Genomic DNA, 21,965 nt, shown 5'->3' on the forward strand with positions numbered 1-21,965 from the left:
AGAGAGCTAAATGAAACTCTACAGAAAGACCTCGCTAAGGCAAACAAAAGCCTGAGAGAGCTCAAAGTGCATCAGCCAGAAGTGTTGAAATGAAGCCAGAAAATGTTTCAGAAGGAAAAACTGTGACAATAACAGAACAGGGCACTCAAAGAGCTTCAAGGTGCTTTTCAATACTCCAAACACTTGAAATGCAAACGCTGTACGATGCAGAAAGAAGTCGCTGCGCCAACAAAAAGCGAAAACATAACGTCTGCTTACAAAGAAGCCGTGATTAAAAAGAAAAGGTCCTGGAGGAGAAATCACAACGACTCCTGGGTCTCAGGCCGAGGAGAAACAAGCTCATCAAACAGAAAAATGAGATCATGCAAAAAGAAATGATAAATGTTTCAGAAGAACTGCAAAGCTTGAGCGCAGATATGGAGCTGCGAGGTTAGAAAACGAGGCTCCCTGCCAACAAACGGGCTCTGGAAGAAGAACTTCACAAAGTCAACAAGCAGCAGATAAGAAACAAGAAGAAAAGAAACCTGAGAGATAACTCAAGAGGTCTGTGATGGTTTGGAGAGTTTAAAAGCTCGCAACACTGATATGAGTCATGCAAAAAGAAAATGAGTTACTGTGTCAGTGAATTCAGGTCAGAGGTGGACAACAACAACAAAGACATCCTCCAAAAGGTTTTTGTTCAGCAAGTAAAAGCATCACTCTTTTAAAAGGCCACAAAAGACCCAGAAATACAACTATGAGGCACCACCAACAAGACAAAGGGGAACTCAGAGCTCTGAGTTCTTTTTAATGAAATAAAATAAGCTAAAAAGCATCTCTGTGCCTTCACAAAATGGTCTTAAAGAGGCAGATTGAAGAGGGCAACAACAAGGTTTAAAGCTAAATTGGACAGAGAAAAATGATTAAAAGATTAAATGGAAGTAAAGATTATATAATCTGAAACGTATAGCTTCTAAAACCCGTACATTATAGATATGAGTTGAGAGGTTGTGAATGTATTGCAGCATCTGTATTTAACTCCTCCTGCACCCAAATAAATATTACCGTAGGGTCTGGTTCTGGTATCTTCCAGCCACTTTATTCATGTTTCCGGATTCCTTCACCTGGCAGGACGATATGAATGGATCTTCTCCACATTCGGCTGTGGGGATCTTTCCACACACGTTCAGGTAGTAGATGTAGTCGTCAGACCCGCTGCTGGACCCAGAGTGGGCATAATACGGGGGATCTGTAGCTAAATGCACAAACACAACATGGCACTGATCAACCCTGACATATTCATCATCCGTATCTCTCCAAGATTTCAACAGCCGTGACTGTTCACTGTACAATCACTTAAAGAGGGTACGAAACACCTTAATATCCTAATAACACTGTTTGATACTTCAAACACAATAGGTTTATGGCTTATTTGCTTGATGTCACTTCGTACATCAACTTATACTCTGCTGGTTTTATAAATTAGCTTATCCTGGCTTCAAACTGTGTTTTATCCGTCTTTTCAGCCTTCTTCCTAAAACGAGGAACTATCCCCTGTAACATTAAGACTGCAGGCTAACTGAATCACAGGCACTAGCTTTGGTTTCAAATTAGCAGCTCCCGAATTGTATGTGGAGCACAGCTTGAATTAACATCAGGTGATCCGTAAAGCACCAGACGTTTCACAGGCTGTGACACACTCTTCTAACAATGAGTCGGAAGAAAAACAGGAAGTTCACAACAGTTTTCTCATGAAGAACTTCCTCTAACTGCAACATCATGAGCCAGCAGCTTCTTCTTCTTATATTTGTAAGCAATAAGAGTGATAAAACTACGAAAAGGACAAAGACAGGTACAATAAGAACCAACTATAGCTCTGAGCTTTCTGAGGATTTATTCTAACAGCATCTGAAGAAAACAACTCATATTTCCTCCTAATTTTCTGTGTACCGTCTTGATGAATCCAGACAAGCTTTTATTCCTCAAAAAGGATTTTTTATTTTGATTTGGGTGAAAATTTGAGAAAAAGTTCTGTTCTTTTAAGCAACAGCGATGATGTCAGCGAAAATACTCTCTATCCCACTTCCACCATCACATGATCGCAAGTAAATGTATGAATGTATAGTTGAGCTTGTGTTTATTATTCTGACATTAAAACCTCTGCTGCTGCAAAGTACAGTAGTTTGCAAAAATATTGAGGCCACACCTCATTTCTGCAAATAAATGCAGAATATAAGGCAAGAAACAGAGTTTGTTCAGTTCTAAGCAGCTTTAAAGTGAATATTTGATCTGAGCTCCTTTATTCTCCAACTCAGCCTGAAGCCTCTGAGACGAGCTTTCTGTCATTTCTTTAAGGAGTCTTCAGGAATAGTTCTCCAGGCTTCTTGAAGGACATCCCAAAGCTCTTCTTTGGATGTGGGCTGCCTTTTGTTCCGTTCTCTGTCAGATGATCCCACACTGCTTCAATAATGTTGAGGTCCGGGCTCTGGGGAGGATTCATCCCTCCATAAGACCTGTTGCCACTGATTTTCAGTCCACTTCTTGTGTCATTTGGCATAGCTCAGCCTTTTCTCCCTGTTTCCCTTCCTTAAGAATGGCTTCTTGACAGCCACCCTTCCATGGAGACCATTTCTGATGAGGCTTGGGCCAACAGTAGATGGATCAGCTGAAGGTCCAGATGCATCTCTCAGGTCCTGTCAGGTCTTTGCTGGATTTTTTCCTCTTTCTTAAGGACATCACTTTCAGATCCTGTTCATCTGCTGTAGATAGTTTTTTAGGCCTGACACTTCTTCTTTTGTCCTCCACTTGTCCAGTTTCCTCAAATGTTTTAAGGACACACTGCACACCATGCTGAGATATGCCAAGTTTTCAGCTAATAGCTCTTTGGGAATCACCTTGTTGCTGCAGAAATCATATTTTCTGTCTGTCAAACTGTGTTATCTTTGCTGTTTTTTATAGATGCAACTAAAGAAATGGGAGCAAATTATGTGTCTTTGTGACTGCTAGTAAAGATACTATTTCAAACTGGCTCTTTGTTAAGTTGTCTGTTGTTCGTCGACACAACACATTAAATTTTTTATGCTTGAATGATTCATAAGTCAGTGTTAAGTGGCTTAAAGAACAAAAACACATTGTACACAGGTACAATTTCCAAAGAAAAGCTTTGAAAAACCTTTAGAAAGTCTGTAGAAAGCCACTTTAAAATATTACAAGAAAGTCTGGCTGATTGGAAGGAAAATACAAAAAAAAAAGACCTTTGAAGAGTACTGTAAGTGCTTCTAAGTCGTAAGAAAATGGTTCGAATGCTGCAGTAGATGATAATTGACAGTGAGTAAGGATCTGCAGGATTTAGCCCCTGGTTCAAGGAATGACCTACTTACAGCTCAGAATCAGAGGCGTTAGGTCTATGGAGATGTCATGCTGTCTGCTGGTCAGTTTGCAGCTATGGCTCTCCAGATAGTCTCTGTGACAAGCGTACTCAGTCACCCACTCCACCTCATAACGACAGTTCGAACTGGCTACCATCTTAGGGGTGCTGCCCTGTGAGGCCAAAAATCAAGAAAAGGGAGAATGTACAACATGTTTGACAAACACTACGGTGAAAACCAAATTAAAGTAAAGCAAGCAGACATTAATGATTCAAAAGTCCTGTCAGCTGTGCAACCTACCGAATGTCTGCTCGATGGGCAGATCAAAGTGATGGTGACGGCAGGCTCGTGTTCTTTACAGAACTCTGGCTTCGATGAGCCGGGACTCACTTTGTACTGTAACCTCAAGCTGGAGAGGACAGGATGTGAGAAGCAAGAGGAAAAAAAATCAATTTCTGCTGAATGAGGATTTCAAATTGCATCAAAACTATTCCTGCACATACTAAGCTACAAAGTCCTCCTTCACAAGTCATTCTTTAAACAGAGAGGACAGTTGAGGGCCCTCGGTTTTACGGACATATTATGAAGGTACCTGTCGCTGGACACCAGCTCCAGTTGATCTGTAGGAGACCCCATGCTGAAGAAACCCTGACTGGTGATGAGGCAAGCTGCAGAGCCCTCTGGACACGATTTATCTGGACTGTCTGAGAAGGATGAAAAAGGGCATGAGATGAAGGGAGAAGTGAAATGTGTCTCAGTTAACCTTTAGAGAGCTATCAGACAAGTCAGCTCTGGTGAACATGGAGGATTGAGCTCCTTATTATGCAGAAATATCCCTCAGAAGTGGGAAGAAACCAAAAAATAAAGAGTAGGCTTAACTTAGATTCATCTACTGGGCAGAAATATGACTTGAAATAAATATTACTATTTTTTTTTACTCATTAAGACCAGATGCAACGTTCATGAGGTCTCACTGAAATGTATGAAACAGTCAAAATAACTGTTAGTTTAAGCAAGATAGCCCTCCTCTCACCCCTACTGAACGACCTCCCCTGAGACCAGGCAAGCAGAGAGATGCTTGAGACTGTTTTTTAGAGGGGCGTAGTTCAGGGAACTGAGAAGCTACAGCAGTCCAGCGTTGAACTGGACAAACTTGTTAAAATGATTGGATGAATAGTCTTTAGCGAACTCTGCTGGAACATTACCCTCAAAAACAGTTTGTCCACTGGGCTCTGATATCCTCTGAGGCTGGGGATAGATGTAAGATGCATCCTATTCGGTACAACTCACAACAGAACATTTCCAAGCAAAGCTGGCTTCATCCATCCAGGCCAGATCTGAGTGGGCGGGGCTAAGAGCCCGAGGCTTTTTGTAATTTCCCCCCGATTCACGGAAAGGCTCAGTGTTACCGAATCTAATCAGACATCCGATGCATTCACGCTCACTCAGGAAACTTACTAAGACTTCGGCAGATGTTGATGTAGAAGTCGATGGTGTCGTCACCGTCATCCACCAAATAACCATCCTTCACTTTTATCAGGGGATTGAGGTCATGCTTCTTACCATCTGAATCAAAGGCGTAGCATGGCACCTGGACAGATAGGAGGATTGATGCTGCAGTACTGACATATCTTCAGAGACACTTATGTTTCAGCAAGTGCCGTGAGAAGGAATCCATCCTCAAAATACATTAGAAGTGTCATAATCAAACTAACAGTTCCAACACTTTTGGGTGGCTTTCATTAAAAGAAAAACCTTTTTGCTAAAGGAGCGGCTTTAATGTATTTCACACATTCTTTCAATTATTCCAAATGAACCTAATCACTGCGATAGCATGTGATATCTCTGCACCACCGCTCAAACATCATCAGACAACTTCAGATTTCATCTGGTCTGAGTCACCGTTTCCCATTCCTGCAACAGATGTGGTGACAGTTTCATTCTTAGGTGTCCCATCGCATGTTCCACCACAAACCTCTTTATGTGGCTTGAATTTGTCTTTTTTGCAGGCGGCGTAGGTCTTCCACTCAAAGTAATGCACACACTGAGACACAGCAACAAACTCCGGGGTACCCTGTGGCAAACAAAAACAGGAACATGAGTAAGAAAGGTAGTTCGGTGGTAACAGGGTGGCAAATGCACGGCAGGGCCAAAAAACAGATGTCAGAGAGAGCCGTCCCATGACCGTTTTTCTTTAAATGTTTAACTTATGGCCCACAATGACAGCTGAGAGCAGCCCTGTGCAGCCACAGTCTGCTGCTGGAGGCGTAGTAACAGTGCTTTTCATCTTTTACCAGACATTCTCAGGAAACCGCATCTACTTCTTTCTGATCATTTGCTGCAGACATGATGCAGTTTGAGCTTCATTCTCAACGCTGTGACAGCTTCAGCTGAAACGAGCCACTGATTTAAAACTAACAGATCCACTCTGAGCAGAGGAATCTGAATGTAAAGGCCAAAAAAAACATCTGCAGGGACCAGGTAATTGTTACAAAGTGCAAAGTAGGACCCACGAAAGTTCAATAATGTTCTAATTTAATTAAGAAGTCAGGTAGAAATATACTATTCTACAAATTCCACAAGCTAAAATGACTCATTTGCTTATTCAGAGAAGTATCTCCCTAATATTGATGTCGAAACAGTACAGATGAGCTCAATTTCCATTACAAATCATCTACATTTTGCTTTTATTAGTTCTTCTTTTCAGCTTTTGATGATTATTGCAAAGGGAAGCCACTTTAAAATCTGCACCGAGTTTCAATTTCTCCTGAAACTCAAAATGGTCTGTGACTCCACAGGAAATGACATTTTAACATCAACCCACCACTCAGCTTAGCCCAAACCCACACACACACACACACACACACACACACACACACACACACACACACGCCCTCTGTGGAGGTGAGCAGAAATGTGAGGTGTCAGACACGGTTCTGACTAATTTCCATCCACGGATTCTTTGAGATGGAGACACTTATACAAAAAATAATTCCAGCTGCTCCACGTTTATTTCAGTGAGACATTTTTGTGAAAACTATCAAGTCATAACACGTTCACTCGAGCTTAGAGATAAAGAACAACAAGGCACCACAGTTGCACCACACTTCAACAGGAAGTTCAGGTTGTAACCATCTGCTCAAGTGAAGTTGAATTCTTTTGCACTTTTTAATATTTAGCAATACTTTAAACCTTACGGCAGCTCCATGTATGCACTGTACGCTCCTCAACTTGAGTTTCCAAAGCTTTCCAAAGATGGCCGTTAAAACTTTGTACGACAGTGTTACCGCTACACTGGCAGAGGCAACTTATCTGAACTCTTCCGAGGTGTATGCTTAGACCTGCTTAGATTGCAGGGACAATATGGAGAGCTATTGGAATGAAAACTGTGGAAACAGGACAGGTGTTTCAGAGACGCATCAATCGTCTTTCCAAACATGTCCGTGCGGCGCTGCCTGGGAGTCTCACCATGGTTTTCCCACACTGGAAGCTGATGCTGGTCTGAATGTTGTTTTCCTTTCCAGGACATTTTCTTGAGCTGTTGTAATTGAGCACGGTGCCGGTGAGCCTCTGCAGGGATAAGTCACCTGCACATTGAAGAAAGAGAAACCGTCGTCAGTGCACGACACATTAAAACGGAATTATTTTAGGGCTTTTAACCTATTATAGCACAAAAGAATGGAAACGCCCACGAATGAGAATGAGCAGTAACACTTTCCAAGATCCAGAAACTGGAATATACTAAGAAAAAATGACATTATCTGTAAGTATGTTTAGCTTTTTCCCCCTTTTATAAGCTTATTTACCAAATTATAAGTATATAAAAATGGCTTGATGTGGTTGCTTACATGGAAAGTGATTATAATCTGTAAATTTATCCAACAAACACATACACACAGGCTCTCATTCCCAGGTTTTTCATCCTGCTTGGTTGTTATAGCAGACAGTTTGACATCATAACCCACCATACGTCCATGACCCGACAGGTCAATGGAAACTCTGGAGGTCTCACAAACACCACACAGGCTATTTTAACCACAACGTCTTCATTAATCATTTGAAAACTGACTGCTATGGGAAATGATGTGCATGCAGAGGCTCTCCCTGGATTTAAGACTCAGGCAGTGAGATTAACTCACTGCTGGTCACGCACATGAAAAACTATGAGAGTAACTGACATCTGTAAATGTGGTACCAGATGTGCTGAAATTCACTCAGGTGCATCGACAAATGGGCAAGAGGAACTTTAAACCTAATTTATGGCTTCATTCTAGTTCTCGTATTCATTTTTGTGTGCCAACTCTTAAATATCGGTCTTGAATTTGCTTGCATAAGAACTGATGTGTGTTTATGTGTGTGTGCTCTCTGAACCCTGTGATTGGACAGGCTGCTATCAAAGGAGGACAATATCCTTTATTGTCCTGTGATAGCAGCCTGTAACTGGCCAACAGCGTGACCTACTAACACTGGAAGCTGCTGCAGACCGAGCTGCCTGTACCCTCAGACTGCTCAGCTGAAACAGATTCAATGTTTATCCCTCATATTTCAGGCTGTGTAGAAATGACTGGAAGCAACAGCCAGAACACGCATATCCAATGCAAAACTAAGCAGATTATGTACTAAACATGTTGATTCTCTGACACCTTTCTGTGAAGCTAATGTGAAGATCTGCTGCTTTGTGAAGCGTGATCACATCCTACATTCAAAACTTTACCAAGTACAAAAGCATCATCACCAAAATGTACGTCTAACATCGAAGAACTAAAGGTAAAAACACTCAGAATGCAAGAGGAAGAACACAAACTGAAGAGCCATCAACCCAAGAGTGTTTGATGCCGAAAAAAAAAAAGGATTTTATTAGAGCAGAGCGGCAGTCTGGAAATGCTTATAGTGATCAGAGTCTTGAAGAGTCAAACTCAAACCTTAAAGCCTGGGTTTGTTTTTGAAAAGCTTGATTTTGGTCAAACTAACAACGTTTAAATGCATTTTAAAAGCTAAATTTTGACTTCTAGTGTCATATAAATGTGCCAATTTTGGGCCAGATATCAACAACAATGAGGTGGTTTATAGAGAGGAAATCCAACATCTACTAAATCATGTTTTTATTTTTCCATCTGCCTCTTTCCACTCCAACTAATTATCTTCAAAATATACATTTGAATGCTTATTACTGTGTATTGAAGCATTTTTAGGTAATATGTATTTAATGTCATTATTAATGTACACATAAAGATCAGACAGCTTGATTTACTCCAGCAGAATGGAGTAAACATAGGTCTAAGCAACACTGTCATGCCAAACAGCTTTAAAATTCTTCAGAGGCAGATGGTACGCTCTTGTCATGGCCAAACTACTGATGTGTGACCACAGGATAAACACCGCAGAGCAGAGGGAATAGCTAACATGGTTACACGTGCAAACACAGACCAGAAAGGGTGCAAAGCAATGCAAACATACAGCAAAAGGCAACCAGGAAGCCATATCCCTCCATGTTTCATAACCACAACCACCTCAGAGAGAAAGCTGAAACACAGCCACCACCAGCAGACTGGGCCAAGATAAATGTATTTGTTCAGGAACTAAAACGACCCACAGGAATATCATCTGCCTAGATATAAATATAACCTATTCTGAATACTATGTACACTAAAGTGATGTTTTACACCAGAAGATGAGAAAAACTGGGGGGTTGTTTCTGAGCAGAGCCACAAAGGGAGCATGAATAAAGCCTCGGGCAAGCAGCACAACAAAAAAACAAGAAGAGCCTGAGTGTCGTGTTTTTGCTCCGCTGAGCCTGATGATATGTTCCTGGGTCATGTGAGCAGTCAGCCAGAGTGACTAAACTCCAGCTCAGCTGACCACACTGCTCATGTTTATGCACTTCCATAAAATTTGGTTTGTTAAAGTTTTACGGACATGCAACAAGGAGAGCTGTAAAATGAGCACAGACACCACACGAGTCATCAGCGCACGGCTTTTCAAAAGCAACGCAGCGCCTCATCAGTAAGGAATCTGACTCGAATGACGTCACTCTGACTGAGAAGCACCAAAGACTGATATGCAACCAGGGGGAGGCTGCGTGGGACTCTGAAGTGACTCTGACAGTCAGCTGACCCTGTCAGGCTCAACATAAAGACAGAGACATCCCAGTAAGTTTGCCAAATTATCTAATTTCTAAGACACTGCTGGAATAAAAAGCTACACCTTTGACTCGTGTTATAATATGTAGTAACTGAAGCTTGTGATCGAGGCAGCCAATGAAAACACACGACCGCTAAACAACGAGATGTTTGGTTTCCATCCACGACTTAATTCATTATTCAGTGTTTTTATTATAAACCAAGCTATTGGAACATGAATGTGTCTGTTAATTAACTAGAATGGGAGCAGAACATCGGTCCCCTGAGATAAACTAATCTCTAATCAGGGGCTTTTAAATCAGAGGGGCCCTTACCCCAGGAGGCAAAATCCCAGAGGTTGTATTCAACATGTTTTTGATGTGGAAACACACAAAAAGACAGTATTCAGGCTAATAAAGCGAGGCTTGTTCAGATAAAACAATGTGAATAAATTAAAGATGGAGGTGTTTAAGAAAGCAGAGAAAGACTCAGATTCACAGGTGATTAGTTGGACCTTCTGCCTCTGTGACGTAGCTGTAAACCTACAATTTGTTGTTTTCACTGTTCATTCATCTACGGCTCGTTTACTTCCATTAAATCTTTATTTTGTTTGAGTCAATAGTTCACACCCCAAAGACATCTAGTTTTTATTATCAGTCACAGAAAAACAAGTACTGACATCTGAGCAGGCGGGACCGGCGATTATCTGACATCTGAACTCCTTAAATAATAACTTCAGGTAAAAGGGACTGCGTGTTGTTTAGCTTTAATCTATTGTTAATAACATAAAACAGCAAAGCTTTTAGCATTTTTCACAATTAAAACAACTAAAAGAAGTAATAAAATTTGTTGACACCATGAAAGAAATCTTTTGAGAGCTGCTGGCTCGTCTGAATCGAAGTATGACGATCTGAGTTTGCTTGTATGTCATCAGTCATGTGACTGTACCCGGGATACGCCCACTTTAGCCAAAAAGAAGGCTGGTTGAATGGCCACGGGCCGTTTCCTCGGATGGAAAACACGGAAACTGCGTCGAAAATGGTGAAAATGCGTCATGCAGTCGACTGCAACAACATATTCAGAAAGAAGTCAATGTTTTCCTTCATGAAATAAGAAAAAGTTAAGAGCTTAGAGCCAAATGGATTTCTAGATAACCTATGTAGCATCTCCCATTTATAGTCTGTAAATACAATATTTTTGTATAGATGGAAACAAACACATGTGGGGTTAGATGTTATCCAGATGTGGCAGCCTTAAAGGAACAATGACAGGTTTATTCTGCAGGTGAAATTAATGCAGAAAGTGACTTAATGTTTAAAGTTAGCTCCAAATATGCTCAAATAAGTTGAATATTAATGTTTTGATGGATGGTTAAATCACATCTGTAACCTGCACTTTTTAATCCTGATCACCAGGTTCACAAGTCAAATGTTCAGTTACTGTTAGAAACTGAGGACATAACAGAAAAAAGCTCATCAGAAAGCTCCATGTTCCCAGGAGTGACTCCACTCTATCAATTCATTCATGTTTACAGTTCTTATTACATGTTTGAATGTGTAAAAGATGTCGATTTGAGACTTTGACACGTTCATTTTGCTGACAAATCCCTCTCTGACCTATGACCAGACATGCAGACTTTTACATGCTTTCAGTCTTTACTTTGCACACCAGAAAAACTGATTTTTCTGTAGTTCACAGATTCTTTGGAAGGTCACAAAGATCCCTGTTGAGACCAAAAGCCTTTTAATGTACGTTGATAATCATTTGTACGCTCTATAGGGAGGCTTGGACATGAGAGGCCAACTCAGATGAAGATGTTGCTGACACACACACACACACACACACACACACACACACGCACACACACGCACACACACAGCAGGAGATTCAGCCTGATCAGCACAGAGATCAGGCCTCTGATGAAGCACTGACAGACTGATCCAAACAACATCAGTTTGATTAGCATCCAAACCTCCTGCTGTCAGCAGCATTTGCCTGATGCAGCATTTGAAACAAAAAACAGCAGTCAGGATACTTTTTAAACAAGGAGGAACACATATTCACATGTAAAAGGGAAGATAGGTTTGTTACGAAACTCTCCAACAAGCCCACAACTAAAGAAAATCATGAAAAAAAAAGCACTAAAATGTTCTTCTCCTTCAATCTCAACGCATGCATGTCTAATATTCCCTGTTATCACACACTAAGATCCACGATCTTATTATCTTATTATTGCCATGTCATCGTTTCAGTCCTTGAAAGGGAAGATTGCTGCTCGACTCTCCCACGAATAAATCATGGAATTCGAATACTTTTCCTTGAGTTCGAGGGAATTTGGGGAATTTCAATGCCATTTATTTCAGTATTCCTGCATATTTCTAGTCTCGTCAGATTAGCTGATTAATAAAGAACATTAAGAATGCATTTTAAAGCCCTGAAGGAGTCGCTCGGTTGAACACAAAAGATGCTGCACAGGACACGGAAAGTTTCCTGCAACATCAGAGACTGCAGGATGAGGCGGGTGACTGCATCCATAAGAAGGTCCGTTTTTGCCCCAAATGTTTATGTGGATCCAAGATGTCAAACTAAAAGTGGAAAGCAATTACAGGCAAACAGAGGTAACTGTGAGGCAGCTACTGTTCACAGCGTGCAGGCCGGCTCTCTGTGGATTCTCCGGAGGATTGCAAGCAGAAAAGATCTCAACAAAGTCCGCATTGTTTCTGCACAGTGAAAGCAGCTTCACTGTAAAGACGACAGACAGCCATCAACCAGAACCTTCACGCTGCTTTGGTTCGACCTGCACGGCCACTGATTTGAAGACTGATCAATCAGCCCAAATAAAGTGGTAAAAATATATCATTTCAGTTTAAAACCATCCTGATGTCATGCTTCATGCTGATTTAGATTGAAAGTGCAACGCTGAGAGGTCCAGAATATATCTGCCCACGTGCAGCTCGCTCCTCAAAACACGAACTAATTAATTAGGAAAGGAATGACACATTGGTTCGAGGTGATTCATTCTGGCCAGCAGATGCTGTAAAACACACTCATCTCTGGCTAAGCAAATATGATGCAGCCGGATACAAGTGAGGGAGGCGGGTTCCTCTTTCACAGTTTACTCACTGGCAGAGCAAAGGTGACATGATGATCATATTCAACAGCTTTACCTTTACAGGAGAGGTGATGGAAGTACAGAAAAGAGAGCACACATGTGGCGTAAAAACCAAGCCTCTCACAGGAAAACTAACTCCTTACTTCCAGCTCATTTTACTGACGTTCTGACACGTCTAACGGTGACATACAGCCGATCAGAATCAGAGACTGAGCCTCGATGCCAGCCCACCTGGCTGATAACGGGGAGCTGATGTCGGCTGTACTCACCCACTGGCTGCTCCACGTTGGTGGCGAGGTCTTGAGCACACACGGCAGAGCTGGGCCCACAGCTGGTGGACGGTGAAGACTCGCAGAGCTTCAGTGTGTATTTCACTTTGTTATCTTGGTCTATAGCCTCCCATTTATAACTGCAAGACAGAGAGAAAAGGAACTGATTAACAGCTTGTGATCAAACCTTAAGAGAAGACACTTTGGCAGCTGCCACAGGTGAGAATCATCGCCTGTCTGAGTGCGTCTTAACTTAAACTGCCTTTTAGAGCCGACACAATAAATGACAACTGATTATGTCACTAAATCAACCTTTTTTAAGCAGGACTGTCAAAAACAGAGAAACTATGACGCTTGAAGATAAAACCACACACAAGAACAGCTGAAACAGCAAGTCAACTGTTTTAGTAATCGATAAATCAATTAATCCCATCAAATAACAACCATTTCATGGTTTCTACATTTAAAAAAAGAACATTTCCTAAATTAGCTTTGAATTATTTTCAGGTTTAGAGTGTAAGTTAGACAAATGAAAGACTGGAAAGGCATCATTTATCCTCTGGGTAACTCATTTCTTACTTTACACCCTCATATTTTCCTAAGTGTGAACAATGACCCATCACAGATATTTCTGTATACATTCACCATCAGCATATGTTTTAATAGACTTTAAGGAGTCTTCAGGAATAGTTCTCCAGGCTTCTTGAAGGACATCCTAAAGCTCTTCTTTGGATGTCGGCTGCCTTTTGTTCCGTTCTCTGTCAGATGATCCCACACTGCTTCAATAATGTTGAGGTCCGGGCTCTGGGGAGGATTCATCCCTCCATAAGACCTGTTGCCACTGATTTTCAGTCCACTTCTTGTGTCATTTGGCATAGCTCAGCCTTTTCTCCCCGTTTCCCTTCCTTAAGAATGGCTTCTTGACAGCCACCCTTCCATGGAGACCATTTCTGATGAGGCTTGGGCCAACAGTAGATGGATCAGCTGAAGGTCCAGATGCATCTCTCAGGTCCTGTCAGGTCTTTGCTGGATTTTTTCCTCTTTCTTAAGGACCTCACTTTCAGATCCTGTCCATCTGCTAATAGCTTTTCAGCTGATAGCTCTTTGGGAATCACCTTGTTGCTGCAGAAATCCTATTTTCTGTCTGTCAAACTGTTATCTTTGCTGTTTTTCGAAGAAAAATGTGGACAGTATGTGTCTTTAGCCATTTTCACGTTGAGAATAGCAGATGAGGCTCCTTATTGTGTCGATATGAGTGCTGCATGTATCCACAGTAGCCTTGAATAGTTTATAGGTCAATATTAAGTGGCTTGTCAGGTACAAGAACTGGACTGAATGAGTGAAAAAGCAGCCAGAGAAAAACTGTGAAAGAAAAAGCCTGAAGAACTATTGCTCAAGGCCACTTTAAAAGATTACAAGAAAGTCTGGCTGTTTGGAAGGAAAATATAAAGAAATGAGGGGGGATCGGGACTTTTGGACAGAATTGTTTTTATTAAAAAAGGAATAACTGGAGGTAACCTAAGCATGACTATAAATGAGCTCAGCCTCCAACTGTAGTTTCCACATCTTGCAATAAGAAAGAGAAACAATTAAGTAATTATTCCTATAACATGACAATATATATTATACTCTGCATTGCACTTTTACTTTTGATATGGGAGAACATTTCCCTGAGCTTACTTTCATGCTAGTTTCAATTTCACAGGGTGAGGCAACTAATTCTATTTATGTAGTTGATCTGAATACCAATTATACTCCACTAAACAACAAGCTATATAAGCACTGAAAGCAGTTCAACTTCAGTCAGGTTACCTGTGAACCATTAACGTTTATAAACAGCCTGCTCTGGCGAAGTGTTTGAACAAAGTCTGTCAAAATAGGGGAATAAAATACAGCCAGTGTGACTTAACTGGTTATCATTTCTGAGTTAATGCTGAGTCAATATTTAGACAGTAGCCGCAGAGGCAGAGCTCCTGTACAGAGGAGCAACACACACTTATATAATAGATATTTAGCTGTTATTTACATTCACATTATTTGCTTCTCTCTTGTATGACTGCTTTAAGGAGGCTGCCACACCGCTGACCCGGTTAATAACATACCAGCAACGGTACGTACATAACTGTTCTGTGCAACATTAGCAGTTAGCTCCGCTGTACTCTTTAGCTTGATCAAAACAAACCGTTAACTGAAACTTTAATCTCGCGTGACTCAGACACAGAGCTCATCCACTTCATCTTTACGTCAGCTCTTTAAAAACTTGTCAAAAAGCCCGCTTTTTGAGCACGAAAAACAACTTTCGTGGATGTGATCGCTATCTAAGTTAGCTAGCTAACACCGGTGGGAGCGGTACCGTTGGACAGGGGCTGGGGACTAAAAAGTGATACTGTCACTGAAACAAAGAGCTGACAGTGTCTGTGAGCTGATTTTAGCAAGAGGTAAATGCCAAAGGTCGCGTGATAGCAGAGGAGCGTGTCTGGAAAAAAGCAATTTAGCATCAACTGACACGCTACTGAATCAGTTCGTGTAGTTAGGCGACGTGTACGTAAAAAGGATGAACGGTTAAGTGCTTTGACGTGCTCCCATCTGTTATTAGCTGCGGTGTTTCTGCCAGGAGGTGTGTTTGTTACCTGCAGAGGTCCTGGTACCACAGGCTGGTGTCCTCCGCCGCCCGGGATCGGACCGACAAGCACCCCAGACACGCCACGAACCACAGGGCGAGCTTCAGAGGCGCGCGGCGTGTGGTTTTCTCCTGAAATAACATGTTTACCGTGTGGAATCCTGTCTGTGGAGCCTAACTAAGACGACATGATACAGCAGAGTGTACCAGCTCTGACCCGAATCAGTAGGAAGTGACTGCACCACATGACAGGACATCACATGACTCTCATGATGCTGGATGATGACGCGTTCAATGTCTGTGGGAAAACTCTCAACCAATAAACAACACGATTTTCAGCCAGTGATAATGTTTTTTCTTAATTATTCGCACACGTTGAACTTTTCCAAATATTATCGTGTGAGTTGCTCGTCAACCATGAAGGGAAATTTACCCAAATACAAAGTAGCTTAATGTTTTTTCTCATTTACAGTCCAGTTCTTGTACCTGAACATTTTTGTTAGTCAAGTTACTTAACTCTGACCTATGAATCATTCAAACATAAAAACGGGACAAAACTCAAGGGATGAACCAATGTTGTGTCTACAAATAACAGACAAGTTAACCTTTATTAAATTGTACTTTTAGGCACTTTATTTCCAGTAGCTTGTCAAATATAAAAACAATATTTATTCACAAGTACAAAAGAAGAAGTGTCAGGCCCTGAAAAACTATCTACAGCAGATAGTATCTGAAAGTGATGTCCTTAAGAAAGAGGAAAAACATCCAGCAAAGATCTAAAACAAGTCTCATCAGAAATGGTCTCCGTGGAAGCTCAGACCAAATATTATCTTTAAAGCTCATTAGAACTGTACAAACTCTGTTTTTGTCTTATAAACCTAATTCTAGTTTGCGCATTTTTAGTAAATCACTTGACATACTTATTTGAATTCCCCCAATGGGGGATGAATAATGTATTTTCTATTCTATTCTATTCTATTTATTGGCATTTCAAAAGGAAATGAGGAGTGGTTTAAGGTGCAGTGCTGTAGTAATGTCTTTATGTTTTGGACTAGCAGTCAAACAAAAATATCACTATATATTTTCTTTAGCTTGTTCCTCTTAGGAAACCAAAATAATTTGACAGCTACTCAAGACCATAATTAAGAGATTAACAAATCAAATCTAAAGAATATGTTAATTGTTCATTGGGCTAATTGTTGACAGAACAAGTGTTTTATCAGATGTGGGAAGTTTTAACTTTGTATGAAACCATAAAATGCAGAAGAAAAGATTGTAATGGAGGAGTCCACTGAATCCAACATAAATCAAAACAGTAATCCAGTGTAATTCAGATATTACCTAGTTCTAACTTTACCTCATCCACTGATTGTCATTGATTCAGCCTTAATCATCTACACTATTATGCACATTAGGGGAAACTGGCAACTGAAGACGCCTTAGAATAAAACGAGAAGCTTCAAGTTATTTACTCTCGGTCTCCATCTAGTGGTCACCCTGAGGTACTACAAAAACCTCTAAGAGAAAAGCAGCCTGTGCTTGTTAGTCTGAAGAGTGATCGATTTTCAGATATAATTCCTCTGTGATAATCTCGGTTTACATTAGTTAGAATCTTATAAGTAGTGTTTTTCAACACCCCTCTATGCTTAACAGCTAATCAGAAGCTGCTGGTGTCTTTTAAAATGATTTTTTTGGGTTGAGATGTAATTAAAAAACACTCGGGGTAAAAAGGAAACCACTGCATGAGAAATACAAGTGCTCAGTTTCCTCAGCTGATAGCCCATCACTGAGCACATGAAGTGACATGGTGCCTCATTATCTTCAGTTTTGAGCTGGGAAGTGAATCAGTGAAAGTGAGCTCAGCTGTTCAGATGATTGATGCCAGCAGAGTTTTTACATTTAAGTCAGCGCTACAACAGATTCTGCTCAGTCTTGTCTTTTAGCCAAATGTTTTTGTTTTAACCCAAGTATAAAAATGTTGCTGAGTTGTAAAACGTGGCCTGTGGTTTTCTGTTGTATGGCAACAGGTACAGATTCAGGGATTTGTATTTCACATGTTCTCATCAGTGCTTAGACACTATTTTATTTTTTTTTTGTCTGTAGTTGCAGGTGTCCCTGTCAGTCCAACAGCAGAAGCTGCCCCAGGTTGGTGCTCTCTGGATTTACGTGCACGTCTTAACTCTGCTGCACCAGCGCTGTTTTATAAGGGATTACTTTTATATCTGCAGGTAATATTACTACTGGTGTGCTGCAGCCAAACACAACTGAGACAAATGGTAAGTGTAATCAGGTTTATGTGCTGAATAACTTCCCATTAACTAATAATTTACGGAGCAACTGTTTCTTTCTCTTAGTAAGTGCCAGTTCATTGAACAACACCCAGAATCAAACCAGCATTGCCCCAGGTTAGTGGTGATTGCTCTTAAATACATTTTAGACTCTCTTATATTAGTTTAAGTCTTTAATTTTCTCTTGGTGCAGTGTCTTCTAAGCAGCCAGTTTTGAATGAGAGCGCAGAAACCATAGCAGGTAAAACTACTGTATTTAAATTTCTACAATAATCAAACTTTATCAAATGCTATATATTTGCTGTTGCAGGTGTCCCTGTCAGTCCAACAGCAGAAGCTGCCCCAGGTTGGCGCTCTCTGGATTCATGTGCGCATCTTCACTGCACCAGCGCTGTTTTATAAGGGATTACTTTTGTATCTGCAGGTAATATTACTACTGGTGTGCTGCAGCCAAACACAACCGAGACAAATGGTAAGTTTAATCAGGTTTATGTGCTGAAGAACTTCCTATTAATTATTTAAGTTGCAACTATGTTTCTTTCTCTTAGTAAGTGCCAGTTCATTGAACAACACCCAGAATCAAACCAGCATTGCCCCAGGTTAGTGGCAATTGATCTTAAATACATTTTAGACTCTCTTTTATTAGTTTAAGTCTTTAATTTTCTCTTGGTGCAGTGTCTTCTAAGCAGCCAGTTTTGAATGAGAGCGCAGAAACCTTAGCAGGTAAAATTCATGTATTTAAATTTCTACAGTAATATATATCTATATATAAAAAACTTTATTAAATGCGTTTTTTTTTCACTTCTGTCACAGAGCAACAAAACAATGTTGTGGTTAGCGAGGGAGATGTTTTATTGCCGGTAAGTTGAGGAAACTGTTTCCACCTTAACTGAAAGATAAAGGTATGTGGGCCATTAAACTGTCTTGTATTTATTTTCTTAGACTTGAGTGCCTCATTGTTTTCATGATCGTCTGAACTAAAATGATTAAGCTTGCAGAGACTTTTGCAGCTGGCTGTCAAATGTCCTTAATTAAAGGTTTCTCTCCACAGGAGAACAGGAACGCTGTGAAGACACTGTGGTCAGGTGGTGTCGTGCCTTTCAAAATCAGCCCAGCTATAGGTGGGTTGTTGCCTCTCAGACCTGGCTGCGTGTTTCACCATCTGCACTGATGACAAAGCGCCTGCATGTCTTCACTCGAACAGGCAATCGTCGGTCTGAGGTCGAGGAGGCCTTCAGGGTGATCTCGCGTTCAACATGCATCCGCTTTCAGCAGCACACAAACGAGTACAACTACATCCATGTCCAGGATGGCAGAGGGTGAGACGGTCTGCTTATTTAGTCATCTCTGTAAACACAACCTGGAGGTTTAATTGCAAAGGGACATGGATTATAGTGCCCAGCTTGATGCACTGCATGATCAGTTGACTACTATCCATCTTAAATGGATATAAGACCTTTTGACCTAAGGATTGCAAGGACCCCAAAATCACTACAGAGCTGTAAAGCCAAATGTTAAATGAAGAACAGTTACTAGCAAGTGTTGTGGCTGCCAATGTTGGTTCAGTTTTCTTAGTTCACCTTCCCTGAACTCGTAGGGTAAACAAAGGAAATGTTAAGAAATTAGGATTTCTGCCTCAAGATGTTCATCTTGCAAATTGTTTTCTTTAGGTGTGCCTCATTCGTTGGCTGCCGCGGAGGATCCCAGCCGGTGTATTTTGGAGACACCTGCTCTGTAGGGAACCTTTGCCACGAGCTTCTGCACGCGATAGGGCTGTATCACGAACACACCCGGGCGGACCGTGACGGCTACGTCACAGTTCACTGGCAGAAGATCAAACCAGGTAAAGACCTCTCCTAACGAGGTCTGTCCTCAACTGTGTGGAAACGGAGGCTGTGTCCAACTTTAACAACTTTCAAAGCAGTTTTGATGCAAACAATTTTCTTTAAAAAAAAAAATAATAATAATAAAAAAAAAAGATGCCAATAGACTCAAATACTGAAGTTTATTTAATTTGGCCAAAAATGTTACGATTTAGAAATTTGATTAGATGTTCCAGAAATGTGAGGTCTCTATATTAAACTGTCTCTAAATGTTTCTTTAGACAAAAAAAGCAACTTCGAAATGAGATATGGAGACTCCCTCAACCTGCCATATGACTTTGATTCCATAATGCACTATGGCCCGTAAGTAGTTACTCGCATTTCGCGTCCAAAGTAAATGTAGTTCATGTTATGGTACCCTTCATGTCTTCAGACAGTTTGTTTCAACTCGAGTTGTTTGTAGGTCTTACTTCAGCATCGACGGAAGCAAAACTTTGGAGCCCAAAAGGAGCGGCGTGGAGATCGGGCAAAGGAACCATCTGAGCCAGCTGGACATACAGAAGCTGAACAGGCTCTACCGCTGTGGCAAAAGCGGCATCGTGTGATCTCATCCTTAATGAACAGGTTTAAGATGCTGTAAATATTCACACTGCAGCAGGTTTAACGTACAAGTGATACTCACTCAAATGTCCTTTTTCAGGTGGCTCACGGACGAAAGATTCATGGTGACATTTAATAAAATGTGTTTATAAAAAGTGTTTAAGCGTTTATTCTTGACTGAGTTTTTTTTTTTTTTTTAAGTATCTCGAGCATTAAGTTCTTCATGAACCATTCCATCACATGCCATAACCATTAATGAAAACTCCCTTTTTGTTGCTAACTGGTGGTTAAACATGAGGAGAAACTAAAGTAATTTGCACCTCAATTTGTTTAATATTAAGGCCTATGACGTTGACTTGGTGAGCTCACATCTGCACTTGTGGGACATTTTCATGTCACAAATTTGACCAGAATTCGGAACACAAAGCGCCTCAAACCCAGACTAACGCTCAAATTACACTGGCTAGTCGCACTTACACATGCACTTCAGAGGGTTTGAAATCAAACAGGTGCTCTAATTGATCTTGTTGGACTAAATACCTTAAGAAATGATGACTGCTAGTTAAAACTTGGAGTAAAGACTGTGGAAATGCTTGGTTACATTAAAATTCTGGCTTTAATTTTATATTAACTGCAGCATCTTGACAAAATCACCATTCAACCTAAAGATGTCTGTGTGGGGTATTCAGTTAAACTTGGCTGTACAATGATCTCCCAGAGTCAGTCTTAACCTAAGGACCCACAGGCAGAACAATGAACTTTAATGTCATGCATGGGGGAAGAAGTTGCAGGTGAATAACCTGGATGCTAGCATATTAACAATGGAAGTTCAGAGACTTATCAAGGAACAAAAACAGTGACTGGATTCAACTGAAGACTAGTAAACGCAGCAGCCAATGCTGAAATGGGTGCACTGTCCAACATTCCAGATGCAGCCTCTTAATGTCCAACTGCATCACACATGGGCCATTCACTTCCCAGCAGGTTCCCTGCAATGTCTATCCCTGAAACCTGTTGGGAACTGGCTTGCCTTTGAATAGAAGAGGAAATTAAATGGCTGCATCTGTGAGTAGCCCATACCAGTGTCTATAATAAAAGCAGAGATTGCCACTATCAGATTTGTAGATGTAAAGGGTCACTGATGACCACAGCATGCTCCTTTTGTGGTTTGTCTGTGGGAGGAGCTGAGAGGACAGCCTGTCATCAATGCTGTGTATGCAAGGTGAGCTGAAAGGATCTTCCCTCCATTAACCTGACAAGACTGTGCATTCAGTTCAAGGTAGGACAAGGTTTCTTTTCCCACTTTTTTCTGTTACTGACAATAATTTGAGAAGTAGGAAGATTTACAAATTCTAGTTTTCTTCATAAATGTGGATAAACCTCTGAAGTGAGATTGAAATGCATCTCAATGCTTACATAAAGACCAATAAACACACTTCTACACCAGTGATGACACATTTGACAATATTTACTGTATATATATGAGCATTTTATATAAAAAGTGCAACATGCAGCAGCATTTCCTCTGGTTGGTGAGACTTCTGGCTCTCTGAAGCTGGAGTCTGATTCTTGTCGACCTGTTTTTGTGCTGACGGGGCAGCAAAGTGTCAGGTTTGTTTGGGCTTCTCCGATTCACCATCCAAATGCTTCAGCTCACACACAGTGTGTTGTGAAAGCAGCAGGGAGGGAGAATCTGTTGGTGTGTACTGGTTATTTCTTTGTTTTTATTAAAGCTTAATATGCCCAGATATGTGTGTACCGTTTGAGTTTTCACCCAAACCTCCTGC

General features: G+C 40.9%; 2 protein-coding genes across 3 annotated transcripts in view; one reads left to right on the forward strand and one right to left on the reverse strand.

The window, feature by feature from the left end:
* Positions 1–15,712, reverse strand: part of igf2r (insulin-like growth factor 2 receptor) — a 43,648-nt gene extending 27,936 nt beyond the window's left edge. For both annotated transcript variants that reach the window (XM_072362767.1, XM_072362766.1), the window contains exons 1-9: positions 15,478–15,712; positions 12,848–12,987; positions 6,816–6,934; positions 5,323–5,421; positions 4,806–4,938; positions 3,940–4,051; positions 3,648–3,756; positions 3,360–3,519; positions 1,045–1,234 (exon numbers count right to left, since the gene is read on the reverse strand). In XM_072362767.1, the coding sequence (XP_072218868.1) occupies positions 1,045–1,234; positions 3,360–3,519; positions 3,648–3,756; positions 3,940–4,051; positions 4,806–4,938; positions 5,323–5,421; positions 6,816–6,934; positions 12,848–12,987; positions 15,478–15,611 (1,196 nt within the window). In that variant the 5' untranslated portion in view covers positions 15,612–15,712. The remainder of the gene's footprint in view (positions 1–1,044; positions 1,235–3,359; positions 3,520–3,647; positions 3,757–3,939; positions 4,052–4,805; positions 4,939–5,322; positions 5,422–6,815; positions 6,935–12,847; positions 12,988–15,477) is intronic.
* On the forward strand, positions 15,656–20,183 carry LOC140267583 (high choriolytic enzyme 1). The gene is made up of 14 exons (XM_072362896.1): positions 15,656–15,692; positions 17,571–17,612; positions 17,696–17,743; positions 17,822–17,872; positions 17,949–17,996; positions 18,180–18,227; positions 18,304–18,354; positions 18,431–18,478; positions 18,569–18,615; positions 18,807–18,876; positions 18,960–19,074; positions 19,426–19,598; positions 19,860–19,941; positions 20,042–20,183. Exons 1-14 carry the CDS (start codon positions 15,656–15,658, stop codon positions 20,181–20,183), a joined length of 1,002 nt encoding a protein of 333 aa, XP_072218997.1.
* The last annotated feature ends 1,782 nt before the right edge of the window (positions 20,184–21,965 follow it).

Source organism: Leuresthes tenuis, unplaced genomic scaffold (genome assembly GCF_036924035.1).
Source record: "Leuresthes tenuis unplaced genomic scaffold, fLeuTen1.0.hap1 SCAF_13, whole genome shotgun sequence".
Taxonomy (NCBI): Eukaryota; Metazoa; Chordata; class Actinopteri; order Atheriniformes; family Atherinopsidae; genus Leuresthes; species Leuresthes tenuis.